This window comes from Pleurodeles waltl, chromosome 4_1, assembly GCF_031143425.1.
Source record: "Pleurodeles waltl isolate 20211129_DDA chromosome 4_1, aPleWal1.hap1.20221129, whole genome shotgun sequence".
NCBI lineage: Eukaryota > Metazoa > Chordata > Amphibia > Caudata > Salamandridae > Pleurodeles > Pleurodeles waltl.
The window spans coordinates 967,539,358-967,559,776 of NC_090442.1; the positions used below are offsets into that span (position 1 = coordinate 967,539,358).

At 44.0% G+C, this 20,419-nt stretch overlaps 1 protein-coding gene across 5 annotated transcripts in view; it reads right to left on the minus strand.

Moving 5' to 3' along the window:
• Window positions 1–20,419, minus strand: part of TBC1D22A (TBC1 domain family member 22A) — a 1,763,002-nt gene that overhangs the window by 451,995 nt on the left and 1,290,588 nt on the right. For all 5 annotated transcript variants that reach the window (XM_069229720.1, XM_069229719.1, XM_069229718.1 and 2 more), the window contains exon 12: window positions 3,345–3,440. In XM_069229720.1, the coding sequence (XP_069085821.1) occupies window positions 3,345–3,440 (96 nt within the window). The remainder of the gene's footprint in view (window positions 1–3,344; window positions 3,441–20,419) is intronic.

A 20,419-nucleotide genomic window follows, 5' to 3' on the forward strand; every position in this document is an offset into this window, starting at 1 on the left:
AGCAAAATTGAATATTGTATCTCTTTGGAGATCAGAAAGAGCAGTCTAGTCAGGCAAATTCTTATGAGGGATGAAGAATTACTTCAATCTGAAAGACTGGGCCTTATTATGACTTTGGCGGACGGAAAAGCCGATTCGCCGAAGTTCGAATGGGTAGGTTATCCCCAGTGTGACAGCCTCCTTGCCGGGCCCATTACGAGTTTCCCACTGGGTCAGTGAGCGTAAACTGAGTTTCCGCCCACTGGCCCAGCGGGAAAGGCCTACAATATTGTCTCTCGCTCATAATAAAGCTGGCGGCAATTCTGTAGTGCGTAGGGTGCACCAGCCCCCGTTGCAATGCTCACTGTCTGCAAAACAGACAGTGAACATTGCTATTGGGCTGGAAATGGGGGTCCTCTGCACTTAGGGCTCTCCTGGGGCCCCCTGCACCCCATCTCCACCAGCTTTTTGATGGCAGTGCTACCACCATGAAATCGCTGGCAGAGAATGGAGGTCGTAATTAGGACCACCAGAACCGCCAGGCCGACATTAAGTCGTAATCTTTGTTTGTGCCCCCCAAACAAAAATACACACACACCAGTCCCTGGTGCCTAAGTGATTTCTCTCCCCCCCCGGGGGCAGATGGGCCTAACAGAAATAGGCTGATCTGCCCCCAAGGGGGGCAGAAAAGTCCTAACATGAAATTGCCCCTCAGGGGAGCGACCCTTTCCTAAGTGGTCACTCCCATCTGCAAAAAATAAAAATAATAAAAAATCCCTGGTGCCGAGTGGTTTCTGCCCCCCTTGGGGGTAGATTGGCCTAATAAAAATAGGCTGATGGCCACAAAACAATTTGCCCCACACAGGGGAGCGACCCTTCCCAAAGGGGTGGCTCCCCACGTGTAAAACAAAATGTATTTAAAAACAAATGATCCCTGGTGCCTAGAGGTTTCTGCCCCCCCGGGGGCAGAAATGGCTGTTAAATAATTTGCTCCCCTGAGGAGCTGCCCTTGCCCAAGGGGCCGCTCCCCTTATGAGTCACAACAAAAAAACCTCCCTGGTGTCTAATGGGCATTTCTGCTGCCCGATTGCATTGCGATCGGGCAGCAGAAATGCTAAGAGAGACATCAAAGGAAAGGAAAGGCTTTTCCTTTCCTTTGATGCCTCTCTTGCCCCTCCACGTGATCAGAGGAGAAATGCTTTTGCATTTCTCCTCCAATCAACGGTGGAGGGTGCAGATTCTGATGAGGTCATTGTGCGATCGCACGTCGATGTCATCAGATGCCTCAGGGGGTCTGTGGGGGGGGAGGGTGTGGGGTGGGGGTGGAAGGGGAAGCGATTGCCCTTCCATCCCTGCCCGTGGGGGGGTGCTTGGCCATCGGGGGCCCATAGCAGGACGTACCCGAGCAGTGCAATCGAGGACGTAACCGTTACATCCTGTGCACCTGAGGGGTTAAGAGAATGACATTGATAACTGCAGATGGCTTTGATTGCTCAAGTTAAACTGAAATATGTAAAGAAGAGTGTTGTCAATTCGGCCTTTAGGGTCTGATTACAAGTGAAAGTGCTGTGTATTGCACCTGCTAAATAACAATACCCTGGGGTTTCCTATTTATCAGGGGCAATAAATAGCACGTATTATGAGTTACTGGGGTAGAACATGCAGATCAGATTGTTGTGTACAACACACCAAAATCCACATAGTACAGTAAATACTGTGCATATATTTTTGTTTGCCCTGCCGCAATTTAACAAATGTTGGGTTATTTAACGCATTCGATAATTATCGGATTCATTAATATCGGCTGTGCTAAACAGAACTAAACTTGTAATTCTGTCCGGTGCCTAAGGAGGGATTGATGCACGGGACAGAATTAACCACCCAACTTGTAATTAGGGCCTTAAACTTAATGTTGCTAAATGACTATGGGGGTCATTATGACCCCAGCGGTCGTTGTAATAGTGGAGGCATTACCGCCAACAGGCCAAAGCCAAACTGCCAAGTCAACACACCGACCGCCACGGCGGTAACAACTGCCGGGCTGGAGACTACAGCCCGGCGGCCGTCACTAGGCCGCCCACGGCATTTTGACCCCGCCCACCACCATGGTTTCTGTACCGCCACGGAAACCATGGCAGTAGGCACTATCAGTGCCAGGGAATTCCTTCCCTGGCACTGATAGGGATCTCCCCCACCCCCTCCCCAAAGTCCTTCCCCACCCTACCCTTTCTGCCCCCCCCATATACACACCCATACACACATGCATACAAACATTCACCCCTGGATGAATACATTCATACACACTCACAGCAACACTCACAAACATACATCCAGGCACACACACAATCACATGACAACATGCACGTGCACACACACCCACTCATGTACACACTCATTACACACGCATGCACGCACTCAAACACAGTCACACACCCTCCCACACACCCAACTTACCTGCTTGCAGGGGGTCCTCCGGCAGGAGACGAGACGCAGCGCTGCTGCTGCTGCGTCTGCCAGCAAAACACCCCCAGGCCGTATCATGGGACCATGGGACATGATACGGTAGGTGGTGTTTTGCCCTTATCGTCGTCATGACTGTAGCCGGAATTCCACCAGCCTTCTGGCAGAATTCCAGCTACAGTCATAATGCCATGGACGGTCGGTAGCCACGGCGACGGTGTGTTGGTGGCCGTCGCCGTGGTGGTAGGCGGCAATCTTACAGTATAATGAGGGCCTATATGTCTTTTTGGGACAGCCTGTTTCAGTCCCAGACTTTCACTTTACCAGTCATCATTTTCAGGTGTGTTAATCTAATAATTTAACTTGAAATTATCCAAGACTCCAACTCCCAAAGTGTTTTAAGCTGTCAAAGGAAAACCAAGAAATAGAAGATGGTATTAAGGACAACATGGAGTAATCTGATAATTTTATATTGTTACACATCCTTTATCCAGCACGTATAAACTCAACAATGTTTCCAAACAATGGTACATGTAGTTTTTGATACATGTATTTTTAAACTGAGAGGTAAGCAATTGAAAATGCAGGATTTTACTGAAAAATCACACGTTTGCTATAAACAGCAGACTTCGCATATTTCGGCCTCTATGTATTTCTCAGTTTAAATTAAACTTCTTTGCAGAACAGAAACGGCATGTATTTTTCTACCTACCATAAATCAATTTACAGTTAGAGCTTTAAAATGACTTTCTCTAACAGAGTGACACTGTCAATTTAGTGTCGAGCTATGGCTGTGCCACAAATTCATTCATAAGGAACCTCGTCGAAATAAATTTAATAAATACCTCCCCTGCTACAAAGTATGTCAAAGTTTCTGCAGAGAACGAAATCACATCTGTACTCACTTGAAAATCTTTTTCTTCCAAGATCTCTTTTCTCCAACTAACAAGAAAAGCTGCGCACACGTACAAGTGGAAATGGGAAAAACTCTCAGGCTCAGACTAGAGGAAAAAAAAGAGAAAATATAAGAGAACGAAAGCATGACAAATTTCGTAATGTACACACATTAACTAATGCAATTATGTCAGATACACCAATTTTACAAATGCTCTTCAAATACTTAAGCTTTCAGCTACCAAAAAATAAGCTTTTCATGTACACAGTAAACCAAAGAAAGAGACAACTCTTGGTGGCCAGATCACGGCACTTACACAAGGGTGCAGGAGCCAGTTGTGAAATTACACTTTCTGCAGCCCATATGATAACTTTCTAACACTACCGTTTAGCACTTGTACTAGAGAAAGGGCTGTGTAGTGATGTATTGGTTTGTATGTAAAAGAAGAATGCTATGACATCAGGGGCAGTGGAATGTTGGGGCAGGCTGTGACTGGGGATTGGAATGTTTTCATATGAAAGGTTAGAGTTGTGCCGGTTTGGGGATGGCGAGCACATGTAGCTCTGTCTGTACATTATAACTGGAAATAAACTTGTAAGGAAAGAACAAGAAGAGCCAGTGTACTTACTTCACATGGCGACGAGGATGGGATCGTAAAGCAGCAAGCATTGGACTAAGAAAACTGTATTGGAAGGCAACGCTACAGACATCAGACTGAGGATTGGAGACCAGCTATTTTCGGACCTGCTTTGTTATAGGCAACTTATTTTAAGCAAGTGAGGGAAGTTTTTTTTAATTATTATTTATTTATTTTTATTTTTCTCTTTCTCTAATACAGTTGCCGTTTGTTTATTTAGTTTGAGGCGCGTGTGTACTGCTCAAACGTTAGATTTTTCATTGCGTCGGTCCTCGCGTGCACCCCCGCATGGTTACTGGTTGCCTGGACAACATAATGCTTAATAACAATGTCTTGTGAACGTGCTGGTTCTTGCGCTGGAAGTTACATAGGAGCAGGAACAGCGCCCTTTTAATGTTAATTAGTACCAAGTACATGGTATTATTTTTACTATTCTTAACTTTTTAGCAACTTCATTGCTGAAGTTTATCCGGCACAAAGGAAAACAAACAGAAATTATTATAACAGAGATACATGTCTTGCTGAAGAAGTAAGCTAAAGAGTTATATTTTACAGCTATAATTTTTAGTACACTATGTCTTTGAGTGGAGATTCTTCTGGTACAGGGACGTCGCTTTCTTTGCAGTTGAGTACACCAAAGGAATTTTTAGCATCTCCTGGTGAACCAGCTGTACAATGGAAGGAGTGGAAGGAATATTTTTTGAATTACATAGCAAACTTAGAAGATTGCAATGGTTTAATCTCTGCTGAAAGAAAAAAAAGGATCTTAATGCACTGTTTAGGCCCTGAAGGTCTTCGTATTTACAATCAACTACAAAAACACGATAGAGGCGATGAAGACGTGTTTCAAAGTGCTATTTTGGATTTAAATGATAATTTTTCTCCTGCTGTTTGCATTGCGGTTACTCGTCACGCATTTTTCCATAGGAAACAAGAGAAACACGAGGACATAGAGAGCTACGTTTCTGCTTTAAAACATTTAGCTAGCTCATGTAGGTTTGCTGGTCTACATGATGAACTGGTACGGGACCAGATTGTAATGTATACTAAAAACAAATCTATTCAAGAGAGGTTGTGGATTGAAGGCGAATCCAGTCTAAAGGATATTATTGCTTTAGTGAAGAAAGCGGAATTATCCGAAAGATGTGCGAAAATCACTTTGGCACAGGATAAGAACTTTGAAGAAGTTGTTGCCAAAATTAGTGATCGCAAGCACAACAAATGGTCCATGGATAAGCGGGATAATGACTTTAAAAAAGAGAAAAATCAAACTTTTGCAAAGAATCAAAAATATAACATGTCTGATCGATCCAGAAATGAGTGTTTCCGTTGCGGGAGTTCCTTTCATTCTGCAAAATTTGATGGGTGTCCAGCTAAAAATGCTAAGTGTTTGGAAGGTGGAATTGTAGGCCATTTTGCTAGGGTGAGCAAGAAGAAACAAATGAAGAAAGTGAACAATAAAGTGGCCTACATTAAGGAAGTGGTGGAAGACTGTTCTGATGACAGTGATGAAGACGTAAATTATAAACTGAGGGGTCACAAAACTGTGGTTTTGAACATTTCAGGACAAACGTCAAACAAACCCTTGTGTTGGGTATCATTTGGGGGAGTTATGCTGCAGGTGGCAGCAGACTCTGGTTCCCCATACAGTATTGTTTCAGAATGCACATGGCAAAAGCATTTTGTACATAGTTTAGGAGAACATTTAGAAACCTCTGACATTTCGCCTGAAAGTTACACTGGTGATAGAATAGATATTATTTGTTTTAGATTGCTGGTATTCAAATTTAAGCAAAGTATGTAAATTACATGTGGCTAAGGATGGTCCGTCGGTATTAGGCTGGAAAGACCAAAAGAAACTGCATATTGTGCTTGATCCTAACAGTGTAGAGCAAGTCTTAGTAATGTGTGATGAAGAAGACACAAAAAAATGGGTCACACAAGAGTTTCCAGGAGTGTTCAATGGGCAAGTAGGTCAACTGAAAGGCTTTATACATCAGATTAGACTCAAAAAGGATGCCAAACCAAAAATTCATAAGGTACGGAATATTCCGTTTATTGTCAGGGAAGAGGTAAAAAAAAGAGTTGGACAGGTTACAAAATTCACAGATTATAGAACCAGTTGAAGCTTCTGAGTGGGTTTCACCTTTGGTTATTGCGCGTAAAGCTAATGGCAAAGTGCGTTTGTGTGTGGATTTGAGAGGTTTGAACAATAATATCATATTAGATCAGTTTCCTTTGCCTCGTATTGATGAGATGTTGTCTGCCACGAGAGATGCTAAATGGTTTTCCACTTTGGACTTGTCGTCTGCTTACCACCAGGTTAGGTTGGACTATCATAGCAGACATTTTACAACTTTTTGTACACCATGGGGTTGTTTTCGTTTCAAACGTATGCCATTTGGTTTGGCGTCGGCGGCTGCCGTCTTTCAAAGGTTGATGGCGCAGTTATTTGGACATTTGCCTAATGTTACATTCTTTCAGGATGATATTTTAGTTATGGGAAGTAGCAAGAAACATCATGATAAGGAATTGAGGAATGTTTTGAACATCTTACAAGAAAAAGGTCTGACCGCAGAGATCAGTAAATGTAGGTTTGCACAGAGAAAAGTAACGTATTTAGGACATGAGATTGACCATGAAGGCATAAGACCTAAAAAAAAAGTTGGTGGAAGCTATTAAGAATGCCCCATGCCCCACATCTAAAGATGATTTGAGATCCTTTTTAGGTCTAGCCGAGTTTTATTCGAAATTTGTAGAAAATGTTTCAGATAAAACCTACCAAATGAGACTGTTACTAAAAAACAAAGTGAAATTTGAATGGAATGTAAGTTGTCAGAAAGCTTTTCAGGAAATTAAGAATGTAATTGTGAGTGCTCCAATGTTGCATGGGTACGATCCAAAAGCTTGTTCTATTATCACTACGGATGCAAGTGGTAAGGGCCTTGGTAGTGTATTAACACAGAGTGACAATGTGGGTAAAGAATATGTGGTTGCATTTGCATCCCGTTCTTTGTCTCCCACAGAGGAAAAATACTCTGTAATAGAGAGAGAAACTTTGGCATGTGTTTGGGCATTAGAACACTTTCGGAAATTTGTTTGGGGGCAAAAATGCATCATACGGACTGACCATAAGCCTCTTACTAAATTGTTAACTACAGAAGGTTTATGTAGAGCATCTGCGAGAATAGCTAGACTATCTATGAGACTACAAGATTTCTTATATGAAGTGCAGTATGTTCCTGGGGTAAAAAATGTTACTGCAGATTTTTTAAGTAGAATGTCCTTACCTTTTAGAGAGTTGGATCAACATCCATGGAATGACTGGTGTGTAGCTGGTGTGTTTGATGAGAATACTTTGAGCTCATTGCAAAAAGAAGAATGGATCATGGAGTATGAGAAAGACGAAGTGTTGAAAGAAGTTAAAAACAAAGTGATGTTCGGCTGGTATAATGACAAGAAAGTCAAAAGCAGTGATATGTTAAGAGCTTTTTGGGAAGTGAGAGATGATTTGAGTATTGAAGGTGATTTTGTGTGTAGAGGTGGGAAGATTATTCCCCCCTGTGGTATTAGAAATAAACTTATCGCTATTGGACATGAAGGTCATTCAGGAATATCTCGCACCAAAAGAGGAATTAAAGTACTTTATTGGTGGCCAAAAATGTATGTAGAAATTGAGAGATATGTACGTGACTGCATGGAGTGTGAGAATAGTGACAAATCTCAAAAGACGCTTAACCCGCCAATTTCTTCTTCAAGTTGTCCTAATATACCATGGGAAGAAGTTGCTTTAGACATTATGGGTCCTATTACGTGGCATGATGGGTCTTCAAAGTTTATTGTGGTTTTAGTTGATTTGTTTTCAAGGTGGATTGAATTTTCTGTGTTACAAAAAATTGATACCAAGGCAGTGATTCATTGTTTGGAGGAAATATTTTTGAGGGAAGGATTTCCCAGAAGTTTATTGACGGACAATGGTGTTCAATTTAAATCTGAGGAAATGAAAACTTTTGCTAAAATGACTGGTATTGAACAAAGGTTTACAGCTTTATATCATCCCAGAGGGAATGCTGTAGTGGAACGTATAAATAGGATTTTCAAGGGCATCATTCAAATTGCAAAGCATGGAAACAAAAGTAATATAGATTCTGAGTTAAGGAAAATTTTATGGGCTTATAGATTGACACCTCATGAGACAATAGGTCAAAGTCCGTTTGATATAATGCGAGGTAGAATGTCATTTTCGAAGATTAACCCTGGTTGGATGCAAAGAAGCAGACAAGTACTTTGGAGCAAAGAACATGTAAGAAAGTGCATAAAGAGTTCACAAGAAAAGAACAAGAAATATTTTAATAATAAATATGGTACTAAAGAAGCACATTTGAATGTGGGAGATTGGGTGAGAGTGAAATCCGTAAGGAAAGTGGCTAAAGGTGAGAGCAAGTTTGGCGAGCCTATAAGAATTAAGAAAGTGATGAGAAATACTGTCATTTTGGATGATGGCAGTGTATGTCACATGAGTCGCGTTGCTATTGCTAAGCCTTGCAAACAACAATTTGTGCAGTATGATTTGCTGGAAGGTAATAATAACAAATATTGGTGGTTGGAGTGGGATATTGATGGTAACAAAGATTCTAGAGTTATTGGGGAATTGGGAGCTAGGGGCTGTCAGGAAGGTGTCCAGACTCATATTAATATGGGAGAATTTGAATGTAATGTGAATGAGCGTGAACAGAATAAAAATGTAGCTTGTGGTGAAGTGAAGAAAAGTTGTTTCGGCAGGGTTTTGAGAAAACCTAAGGGATTAGAAAATTTCGTGTGTGATTAAATAAAAATATATATATTTATTTATATACATATTATAATTTTTTTTTCTTGTTTTTTTTTATTTTTTTTTAAGGGAAGGGGATGTGTAGTGATGTATTGGTTTGTATGTAAAAGAAGAATGCTATGACATCAGGGGCAGTGGAATGTTGGGGCAGGCTGTGACTGGGGATTGGAATGTTTTCATATGAAAGGTTGGAGTTGTGCCGGTTTGGGGATGGCGAGCACATGTATCTCTGTCTGTACATTATAACTGGAAATAAACTTGTAAAGAAAGAACAAGAAGAGCCAGTGTACTTACTTCAGGCTGCTGGATAACCAGTCTCTCTTTCTAAACTATGCTGTTTGTAGGCCCTACATCAAATTTGGAAGTTATGGCATTGGCTTCTGAAGAAATACATTTTGTTTAATTGTGTCTCTGTGCTAGCGCAAAAGCAGGGTTGGAAGGCAGCTCTAGCAGTGTTTTTACCTGTTTTACTAAAACATTTGCCTTTAAACCCTTTAAAAATCTTCATATAGGGGGCTGAGAAAAACGGGGGTTGGGGTCCTAAAACGTGTTTCCCCTTTCACTTTTCCATAGGAAGTTTAGACTACTGCAGTCCAAACCACTGAAAATATTTTTACAAAATTTGGCAGAAAGCTAGATCTTGGTCCTGAAATAGTGCTTTTTGTTATTGGTGAAAATCCATTCAGTAGTTTTGGAGATATTAAGGTTCAAAATTACTTGTCCATTATATTAGACCCACTAGCCATGGCACTTCCTGGCTGCCTGAAACCAGTAGCTGTGGCTTAAGTGGCAAGTCAGCAGGGTGAAGTGATTGTGATGGGTTACATACTTATTCTGTTAGCCCTTTACTTCAGTTGAGTCTTGCTGACTCAAACACAAACTCAGCATTTGACAAACAGTCATGTTACTAACTATTAGCAAATGAATTTGGCTGCTGACAGTATGTCAATCAGAAGATGCTATACCCTGAATTCCGCAACCTTTTTGCCAATTACAGACAGTGATAGGGACACTACGGATTATGACCACAATTTGCATTGATGTAACAGAATTGTGAACCAAGCCAGGACCAGACACACAAAATATTTTACTTGAACCGGCTGATCAAACTCTATTTGTAGATAGTTTTTGTTTGAAAGACCATCGTGGCACACAGACAGCAGCATATGTAGTCTGTACAGTATCAGACATTGCAAAAGCATCAGAGTTGTGTGATGTAACTTCAGCACAAGTAGCAAAATTACTTGCACTTATAAGAGCATGCTGCTTTTCTGATGAATTGCGTGCTGTAATCTACAATGACAGCCAGTATGGTTTTGTCATGGTCTGTGATTTTGGTCAGTTGTAGTCACAAATGAGTTTTATCACACGCAGACGAGGTTGCAAAATCCTGTGCATTGAATTTGCTATTATTAACTCGGATGAGCAAAAAAAAAAAAAAATGAAAACTGCCAATGAAAATGAAAATGGAAAATGAAGCATAAATTGTTTTTCTTGACTCCTATTCATATCTTAAATGAATTGAAGGAGCGCCAAGAAAAGGTACCAGAAGTTGAAGAAAATGACAGACTGCATCAAAAATCAAGTTGAAATTTGTCCAACATCTGACAAGAACCACTTTAATACACCTGATGCATTGTTGCTTCCATTAGAAGGTTGATTAATGGCCTGACTCACATTGGTAGAGGCACTATGATAAGGCTGCTTAGTAAGTACTGACACAACCCCTGATTTTGGTCAATTGGTTAAAGTGTAGTTGAGCATTGTGTTATTTTTCAGCAGAAAATCTAGGAAAGGAAGTTTGCGACAGTGAGCCACATAGGCAAGTCTGAAAATCCTTTTACCCAGATTCAGCATGATTCTGTAGTGATGCTACTTCATAATGGCCTTAGGAAAATTCTAGTGATTGTCAGTTTGTTTTTCAGGTGGGTAGAATACTACCCAACCAGGTGAGCTGATTGCATGACTGTGGCCAAATAAATAAAAAGGAAGTTCATCTCTACATTTGGTTTGCCAACTTCTTTAGAATTGGATAAAGGAAGGCATTTACAAAAATAAGCTGCTAAAACTGTTATGCACAGCCTTCAAATGAAGCAGAAGTTCCATTGAGGCAAAAGAGCAGAAGCTTTAGGATTTGTTGAAAGAGGGAAGGTTACTCTAAAATGCAAGCTGGTGAAGTTGTGTGCTTCAATGTCCTTGACATAACAGGATGCACTTTCATAGGTGCTTATAAGCATGAGAAGCACACCAGATAAAAAGTTGAGGTCCTCTCTTCATAAAATCTTACAGGAGATCCATGACAGTTCTTTGCATCCCATAAGCTGATCTTGTGTTTTTAAGCGGTGACAAACAAATGACTTACCTTTGGTAATGCATTATCTGGTAGAGACATGTTCTAGTTGCAGATTCCTTCTTGTAGAATTTCCCACAGGTGTCAGTCTGGATCCAGAGATTTTTCTTGAGCAGTACCCCTGCGTGCCATTAGGTGGTGTCGGTCAGCTGCGCATCCATCTTTGTGTCTGCTAGATATGACGATGCAGGACCTATATAGGTGCCACCCCAGTGCGCTGATGTCGGTTTCTATTTATGACTTTCCAGCTCAGAAGCGTGAAGCCATGAAGAACACCGACAACTGGTGCGTCAGAACTAGGGCCCTGAAAGGGAAGTCCCTGTTCTTAGAAATTAGTTTGCGGAATGAGGATGTTAGGTGGGTTGGTAAGGAATCTGCAATTAGAATATGGATCTACCAGATAATGCGTAGCCGAAGGTAAGTAACTTGTTCATCTTATAGAGACTTTAGTTGCAGATTCCTTACCTTACAATAGATAACCAATAAATATCCTTCCCAGAGGTAGGTCTCTTAACCCAGATCATACTAGTTAGTCCTCCAGGGCTGAAAAAGCAAAATACCTGTCCCTTCGGACCTGAGTTTTTAGGCAGTAGTATTTGGTGAACATGCGCAGAGACACCCATTTTGCTGCCTGACAGATGTCCAGGATTGGAACTCCACGTGCTAACACAGTGATTGCAGCTGTTGCTCTAGACAGTGAGCACGCAAACCCTCAAGGGGTTGCTTCTTAGCCAATGCATAGCACATTTTAATGCAGAGAACGACCCATCTGGAGATGGTGCTCTTCTGCATTGCGCAACCTTTCTTCGCACCCACAAAACCCACAATCAGTTGATCACCAATCCGGAGCTCTTTGGTACGGTTAAGGTAGAACACTAATGCTCTTTGTGGGTCCAGATAGATGGAGTCTCTCCTCTTCCTTAGAAGGATGTCAGGCGAGTAAAAAGTAGTCAAGGTGGTGGATTGACCTCCAGGAAAAGGCGTGACCACTTTTGGCACAAAGGAAACCCTGCTACGAAGCACCAACTTGTCAGGATAGATGGAAAGGAAGGGTGGCTTCAAAGAAATGGCCTGCAGCTCACTCACCCTGTGGGCAGAAGTGAAGGACACAAGGAAGACTATTTTTAGAGTCAGAATCCTGAGTGGACAGTTATGAGGCGGCTCAAAAGGAGCACACATTAGAAAAGTAAGAACCAGATTCAAATCCCATTGTGGCATTATGAAAGTTGAAAGCGGAAATATGTGGTTAAGATCCTTTAAGAATCTACTAACAATAGGAAATTTAAACAAGAAGGGGTTGGCCAGGTAATCTCAGAAAAGCAGAGATAGCAGACAAATAAACTTTGAGGGTGCCCAAAGCAGAGCCCTGCTGGGCTAAAGAAAGTATAATAAAGAGGACCTAAGATAGCGGGGCAGAGAGGGGGGGTCAATAGACTTGTCTGTGCACCATGCCACAAATCTCTTTCATTTACAGACGTATACCGCTTTGGTGGAGGGACGCCTGACTGCCACAATAACGTTACAGACTGCGGACAGAAGGATAAAAGCTGTCAACTGACGCCTCTCAATCTCCACACAAGAAGGCGGAGACTGGACAGGTTAGGGTGGAAATCCTTTCCCGGCTGCTGCAACAGAAGATCCCCCTGAAGGAGTAGCCTAATCGGAGAATTGGTGGCCATGCTCAATAGCTCGGGGTACCAGATTCCTTGTGCCCAGTCTGGAGCCACAAGGATTACTTGAGCCCGGTCGTTCTTGATCTTCTTGAGAACTCTGGGCAGAAGTGGTATGGGCGGAAAGGCGTATAAGACTGATGTGGAGCTAAGACTCGGGGGCAGACCAAAACCCTCTGATCTCTGCCTCTCCCATGTGGCCGCTCCATCAAAGGGGTGATATCTGTCACTACTGGTAGATCTGGTTGGGGAAGGGAGAGGGATCTGCCTCTGACCCAATTGCTGCTCTAGAGCCACCAATGCAGATCTTGCACAGTTCCCTCAAAGATCTGGACCATGTTGGAAAGTTTACCCTGATGCTTTGCCCACTGGAACTTCAGTTCCTACTGCAGAGCCTGCATATGCCACCTGGCATGTGTCACCAGCAGGATGCAGGAGGCCATGAGGCCCAGCACCCTCAGAGTCATCCTCACCGAAATCCAGGATAGAGGCTAAAACATTGGAATCATAGCCTTAATATCCTGGACTTGCTGCTTGGGAGGATAGGCCCAAAGCTGAACTGTGTCCAGAACAGCTCCAATTAAATGGAGCATCTGAGAAGGAGTCAGGTGTGACTTTGGCATGATGATAGTGAACTCCAGAGAATACAGGTGGTCTGCCGTAGTCTGGAGGTGGGAGACGACAGCCTGGGTCGAGTCTGCCTTCAACAGCCAGTCGTTGCGGTAGGGGAAGGCGGAATCCCCTGACCTGCACAGATGAGCTGCGACCACAGCCATCACTTTGGTTAGCACTTGAGAGGTGGTGGGAAGGCCAAAGGGGAACATGGAAACTGAAAATGCTCGTGGCCTACTGTGAACAGCAAGTAATGTCTGTGGGCAGGCAGGAAGGGTATATGGAAATATACCTCCTGCAAGACCAAAGCCACCTTCCAGCCTCCTGGGTCCAAGTCAGATAGGACCTGAGCAAGAGTGAGCATTTTGAACTTCTCTTCCTTGAGGAAGAGACTGAGAGACCAGAGGTCTACGATGGGGTGGATGTCCTTGATCTTTTTGGGCACCAGAAAGTAGCGGGAATAACAACCACAACCTGCTTCTGGCACAGAGACACTTTCTATGGCTCCCTTGGCCAAGAGAGCTGTGACCTCCTCTCGGTGAAGTGCCTGGTGATCCTCTGTCATCTGATCATAGGATGCTGACATGGATGGATGGGTAGTCTTGAAGGGGGAGAGAAGCCGTTCGAACTATTTGCAAAATAAACCTGATTGACGTTATGGATTGCCAGTGGGGAAGGTGATGGCTTATCCTGCCACTGACTGGCCGCTAATGGGGAAGCGTCAGACTAGAAAGGTTTGGAGGCTGCAGTAGGAGGATTGGTAGACTGGGTAGACTATTGGCCCCTTGATCCACATGGATGATGGATCCCACATCCCCGGCTATGCAAAGGCTGGGCAGCATTCATGCTATGCAGTGGCTGGAGGGAAATGGATGTGGTTGGATGCCCCTTCTGTAGCCATGAAAGGGGCAGAAAGGAGACTGAGGGGAACAAGGGCAGCTAAGAGGCCCAAGGACCTGTCCATAGCCCAGGACTCCTTAAAGTGCTTGAGCACCGAGTCTGCTTTGTCTCTAAAGAGAAGGGTGCCATCAAAGGGCATGTCTATAAGCGTGGATTGGACATGCCCCGAAAAGCTAGACGTCCTCAACCAAGCATGGCACCACCGTCAATGCAACCGATCTACCTAGTGAGTCAGTCACATCCAGTCCACATTGTATCGTGACCTTTGCTATGCCTCTCCCATCAGCAGCAGACTAGGAGAGAATGGCCCGGGCCTCCACTAGGACCTGTGGCAGCACCTGCGCAACTGTGCCCAATAAAGTATGGGTGTAGCGGCCCAAAAGTCATGCGGTGTTCATGGACCGGAATGCCAGACTGGAAGAAGAAAACATTCTCTTGCAAAACTGATTTAGTCTCGGGGATTCCTTATCTGGAGGTGCAAAGGGGAGTGCACATGGCGAAGTGGAATGCCTGGATAACTAAGCTCTCAGGGTGTGGGTGTTGCGCCAGGAACACTGGGTCATTAGGTGCTGGTCTATGGCGGTCGGTGATTGTCCTATTAACAGAAGCCCTTGTGCTGGGTTTGGGCCAAGTCCCCAGCATGACATCAGTAAAGGCTTCAATAAAGGAAAAAAGGGGTTCAGACGAGGAAGTCTGGGGGTAAGGCACCTCAGTCAGGAGGTTAGTTCTGATGGCCACAGAAGGCAGCTCGAGGTCCAGGACCTCAGCCCCTTCTCTAGCCACCATGGAATAGGATGCTTCCTCCCCGTATCCACGGGGGGGAGAAAGCATGCCAATATCAAAGGAAGTGTCCAGACTATTGGCTTCACCCAGGTCTGGGTCCATGGGGTCTTCAAGCTGGTATTTTAAATGGTCAAGCGACCCCTCCCAATCCTCACTGTACCACAAACCATAAGAATAAGGATCAGTATCTGACCTAGAGAACAGGGTCCCCGTAAAAGTTGGAATCGGTGTTGCTTGATGCTGGTCCAGCTCTGAGTCAGAATCAGCAATTAGGATGGGGTCAACGCCAACAATGGGCAGGGGAGGCATCAGCATTTCTGATGCTGGTTCGGATTCAGGAACGGATCCTTAGCTTCTTGTGAAATTCAAGAAATGAGGAGGAGGTTTTTATGTGTAGCAGCAGGTCATTCCATGCTTCAGGAGCAATGTATGAGAAGGCTTGATCACCAGATATGGCTTTTTGTATGCATGGGTGTGTGCAACTAAGAGTCCAGACAAGTAGAGGTGTCTGGAACGTTTGTGGAAGCAGATGTAATTGTTAAGGTATGCTGGGCCACATTTATGTAGAGCCTTAAAAGTGTGGGTGAGGAGTTTGAATTGTGCTCATCTGTGTACGGGGTGCCAGTGGTGCTCCTTCAGGTATTGCGTGATGTTAGTGCAGCATGGGAGGTTGAGAATGATTCTGCCTGCCAAGTTTGGAATGATCAGCAGCCTTTTCGTGAGTTTTTTGTTGATCCCGTTGTAGAAAGTGTTCAGGTAGTTCTGCTTGCTTGTAATGATACTGTGCATGGCGGATTTCAAGGTTCTGACTAGAAGCGATTTGACATTCTTCCTCAGCATCTTCCTGGTGTGGGAGCAAGAAACAGGTACATCATTGACTTAGGAAGTCATGAGAAGTTTGAAGTCAATAACGATTCCAAGATTTTTCGCGCGGGTGTCGGTCCTAGATGAAGTGCTTAGCAGTTCGGCCTGGATTGTTCCAATGGGGGACAGGGTCAAGAATGATTTGCAAATGGCTTGGTCCAAACTGGGGTGGCGTGGTGGGCAAAAAAACAATGGATTAAACCCAGATCTTTCTGACTGGGGGTGAATGTTTGCATTGTTCACCATTCCATCCATCATCTGTTCTTTTTTTAATTTGTCACCCTAAGTGGGAAGGATATGCCCAGTCATGGGTCTCATGCTCACTGCGCAACTGGAGTCAAGCTAGCCCAGCTGATGAAGCGTAACACCCTTAAACCAGTCTTAGGATGCTTGTTTTCTGTCCAGGGAGGACCTGGCTTGGCAGTTCAGGATGGACTGTTCCCACTGGGGACAGGGTCAAGACTGATTTGTATATGGCTGGGTCCAATCTGTGGTGGAGTGGTGAGCAAAAAAACGATGGATTAAACTCAGATCTTTGTAACTGGGGGTGAATGTTTGAATTGTTCAGCATTCCGTTCATCATCTTTTCTTTTTGCATTTGTCACCCTAAGTGGGAAGGGTTTGCCCAAACATGGATCCCGGGCTCACTGCTCCACAGGATTCAAGCTAGCCTGGCTGATGAAGGGTGATACCCTCAAAGAGGTCCTAGGATACTTGTTTCCAGTTATGGGAGGACCTGTCATGGCAGTTTGGGTTGGACTGTTGCCATAGGGGCCAGGGTCAAGACTGATTTGCATATGGCTGGGTCCAAAATGGGGTGGCGTGGTGAGCAAAAAAATAATGGATTAAACCCAGCTCTTTGTGACTGGGGGTGAATGTTTGCATTGTTCAGCATTCCGTCCATCATCTGTTCTTTTTGCATTTGTCAACCTAAGTGAAAAGGGTTTGCCCAGACATGGCTCCTGCACTCACTGCTCCACTGGATTCAAGCTAGCCTGGCTTATGAAGGGTGATACCCTGAAACCGGTCCTAGGATGCTTGTTTCTGGTCCAGGGTGGACCTGGCTTGGCAGTTTGGGCTGGACTGTTCCTATGGGGGACAGGGTCAAGACTGATTTGCATATGGCTGGGTTCAAACTGGGGTTGCGTGGTGAGCAAAAAAACGATGGATTAAACTCAGATCTTTGTGACTGAGGGTGAATGTTTGCATTGTTCAGCACTCCGTCCATCATCTGTTCTTTTTGCATTTGTCACCCTAAGTGGGAAGGGTATGCCCAATACAACAAAAATTCAACAATAAAAAGAGTCTTAATCCATAGAAATCAATGGGTAGGTTGTTTTAGCACAAAGTACTTGGTATGCATGAAAAATAAAGCAGCAAGGGCATCAGAAAAGCAAACAATTAATCAATTTCTTATTCACAAGTGAGGCCGTGCATCAATTCTTTACTCGTTCTGGAGGCCATGCATCAATTCTTTTCTCGCAAGGCATGCTGTGCATCGATTTCTGGTGCGCGGCCTGGGATCTGTGTGGGAATGTTGAAGATTTTGACGCCCAGGATCCGTGAGTGGAAATTTATGACGAGCTGTGCGAAGAGTCCACGGTGAGAACAGGCCCTGCGTTGTTTCTCCAGCCGCGAGGTAGGTGCTGCATCAAATTTTCAGTCACAGGACGGGCTATCCATCGATTTTTCTGATGCGCACACAGCTCTGCGTGGATTTTCCCCCGCAGGCTATTAGCTTCCACTTCTAAGGGACTGGATTTGTCACCACTTAGCAAGTCAGGACTCACAGCAGAAGGGCCAAGGCATGGGCAGTCTTTGATGTCCCCAAGATGTCAGAATAGGGGCCAGGCTCATTCCAAGCCCTTGGAGAAACTCCACAAGCAGGATTTCAGAAAGCAAGGTCCAGTTCTTTCCCTTCTTAAGGCAGAAGCAGCAGCAGCAGGTCAGCACAGCAAAGCAATAGGCAGAGTGGCAGTTCCTCCTCAAGCATCAAGCTCTTCTCCTTGGCAGAGGTTCCTCGTGATACAGAAATAATCTAAAAGTCTGGGGGTTTGCGTCCACTACTTATACCCAGTTCTGCCTTTGAAGTAGGCAAACTTCAAAAGAAAGTCTCTGTTGTTCACAAGATCCTGCCTTGCCAAGGGGTGGATCCAGATACACAACAAGACATTTGCCCAGCCCTTTCAGGTTGTCAGCTCCTCCCTCCCCACTGTAGCCCAGGAGACTCATCAGGATATGCAGGCTACACCCCAGCTCCGTTTGTGACACTGTCTAGAGGGAATTCACAACAGCTCAACTGTCAGTCTGATCCAGATGTGGAATACACAAGCCGGCAGAGGCACAGAATAGTTAAGCAAGAAAAATCCCCCTTTCTAAAAGTGGCATTTTCAAACAGACAATCTAAAAAATAACTTTATCAAAAGATGTATTTTTAAATTGCGAGTCCAGAGACCCCAAACTTCAGATCTCCATCTGCTCCCAATGGGAAACTTCACTTAGAAGATATTAAAAGGCATTCCCCACATTAACCTAAGAGAGAAATAGGCCTTGCAATAGTGAAAACCGAATTTGGTAGTATACACTGCACCCTGCCCACCCGGCTACCTAGGACCTACCTTTGAGGTGACTTACATGTAGTAAAGAACAAGTTACTTACCTTCGGTAATGAGGTATCTGGTAGAGACTCTATCTAGCTGCAGATTCCTTACCTTAGAATTCCCAGGCGTCAGCTTCGAATCCGGAGTTTTTTCTGAGCAGTACCCTGCGCACGCGCCGTCGGGCGGCATCATTTGGATCTGCGTGCATCGACAAGCTCCACGTGCACAGTCAGCATCGTTGGAGCCGTCGATGAAGTCACGGTTGTCTATATAGACGCTGTCTCGGCACGCGTACGTCAGTTCTTTTGCACAACTTCCCAATGCCAGAAGCGCAGAGTCATGGAAGAACCAACCATTATTGATTTTACCTCTTTGACTGTTTGAAGCAAACATTCCTTCATGCCTTTAAGAAAGGCAAAAATGCCAAGATCAAAAATATACATATGTACACATAAATATATATATATATATATATATATATATATATATATATATATATATATCTACATAAGAAAAATATCCACAGAGCGGGGAGGCTTGGGCGGGTGTAAGGAATCTGCAGTTAGATAGAGTCTATAACAGATACCTTGTTACCGAAGGTAAGTAACTTGTTCATCAGATAGAGACATCTAGCTGCAGCTTCCTTACCTTAGACTAGATACCCAAGCTATAACCCTTCTTTGCACCAACGTACCCCACAAAGAGTTGGTCGTCCACCCGGAACTCTGTAGTGCGGTCAAGGTAGAACGATAACGCTATTTTTGGGTCCAGCCGATGGAGACGCTCCTCTTCCTTAGAGGGATGCGGTGGTGCAAAGAAGGTGCGTAGGGTGATATTTTGACCCAGATGGAAAGGGGTCACCACCTTGGGGAGGAAAGAGGTCAAAACAGTCAAAAAAGCGTCGACAAACCGTCGAAGCAGGGTAGCTCTTTCCAAAACTGCACTTAACCGGCACGGAAGGAAAAGAACTGACGTATGCGCACCGAGACGGCGTCTATATAGACAACCATGACGTCATAGACGGCTCCAACGATGCTGATGACGCACGCGGAGCCGGTCAACGCACGCGAATGTAAACGGCGCCGCCCAACGGTGCGTGCGCAGAGTACTGCTCAGAAAAAACTCCAGATTCGAAGCTGACGCCAGGGAATTCTAAGGTAAGGGAGCTGCAGCTAGAAGTCTCTATCAGATAGGGATAGTTTGGGCCTGGCAAGTGGGTGCACTTGCCAGGTTAAATTGGCAGTTTACAACTTCACACACAGACACTGCAGTGGGAGTTCGAAGACAAGTTTACAGGGCTAGTTATGTGAGTGGCACAATCGGTGCTACAGGCCCACTAGGAGCATTTGATTTACCGGCCCTGGGCACCTCTAGTGCACTTAACTAGTGACTTACTAGTAAATCAAATATGCCAATCATGGATAACCAATCACCAATACAATTTAGACAGAGGGCACTTGCATTTTAGCAGTGGTTAGCAGTGATAAAGTGCCAAGATATCAAAACCAGCCTAAACGAATTGCAGCACAAGGTTCATTAACAGGAGGTCAGAAGCAAAAAGTACAGGGAAACACCACCAGTAGTTTCCAGGTCTAACAGTCCATCAAAACCATTTTTTTTATTTTATCTGTTCTGTTGGGTAAACAGAAATAAATTCTTAACCATGAATTTTTAAGAGCTAGTCTAAATTAAACTTAACACTTCTACTAGTGCAACTACTAATCTTTTATTTTCTAGGGTCTTGGTCACCAAATGAGATGTATAGGTTGTGCAATAATTGGAATTTGCCACTTTTTATGCACCAAATCAGTATTTTCTGATGCAACAAATCAGTATTT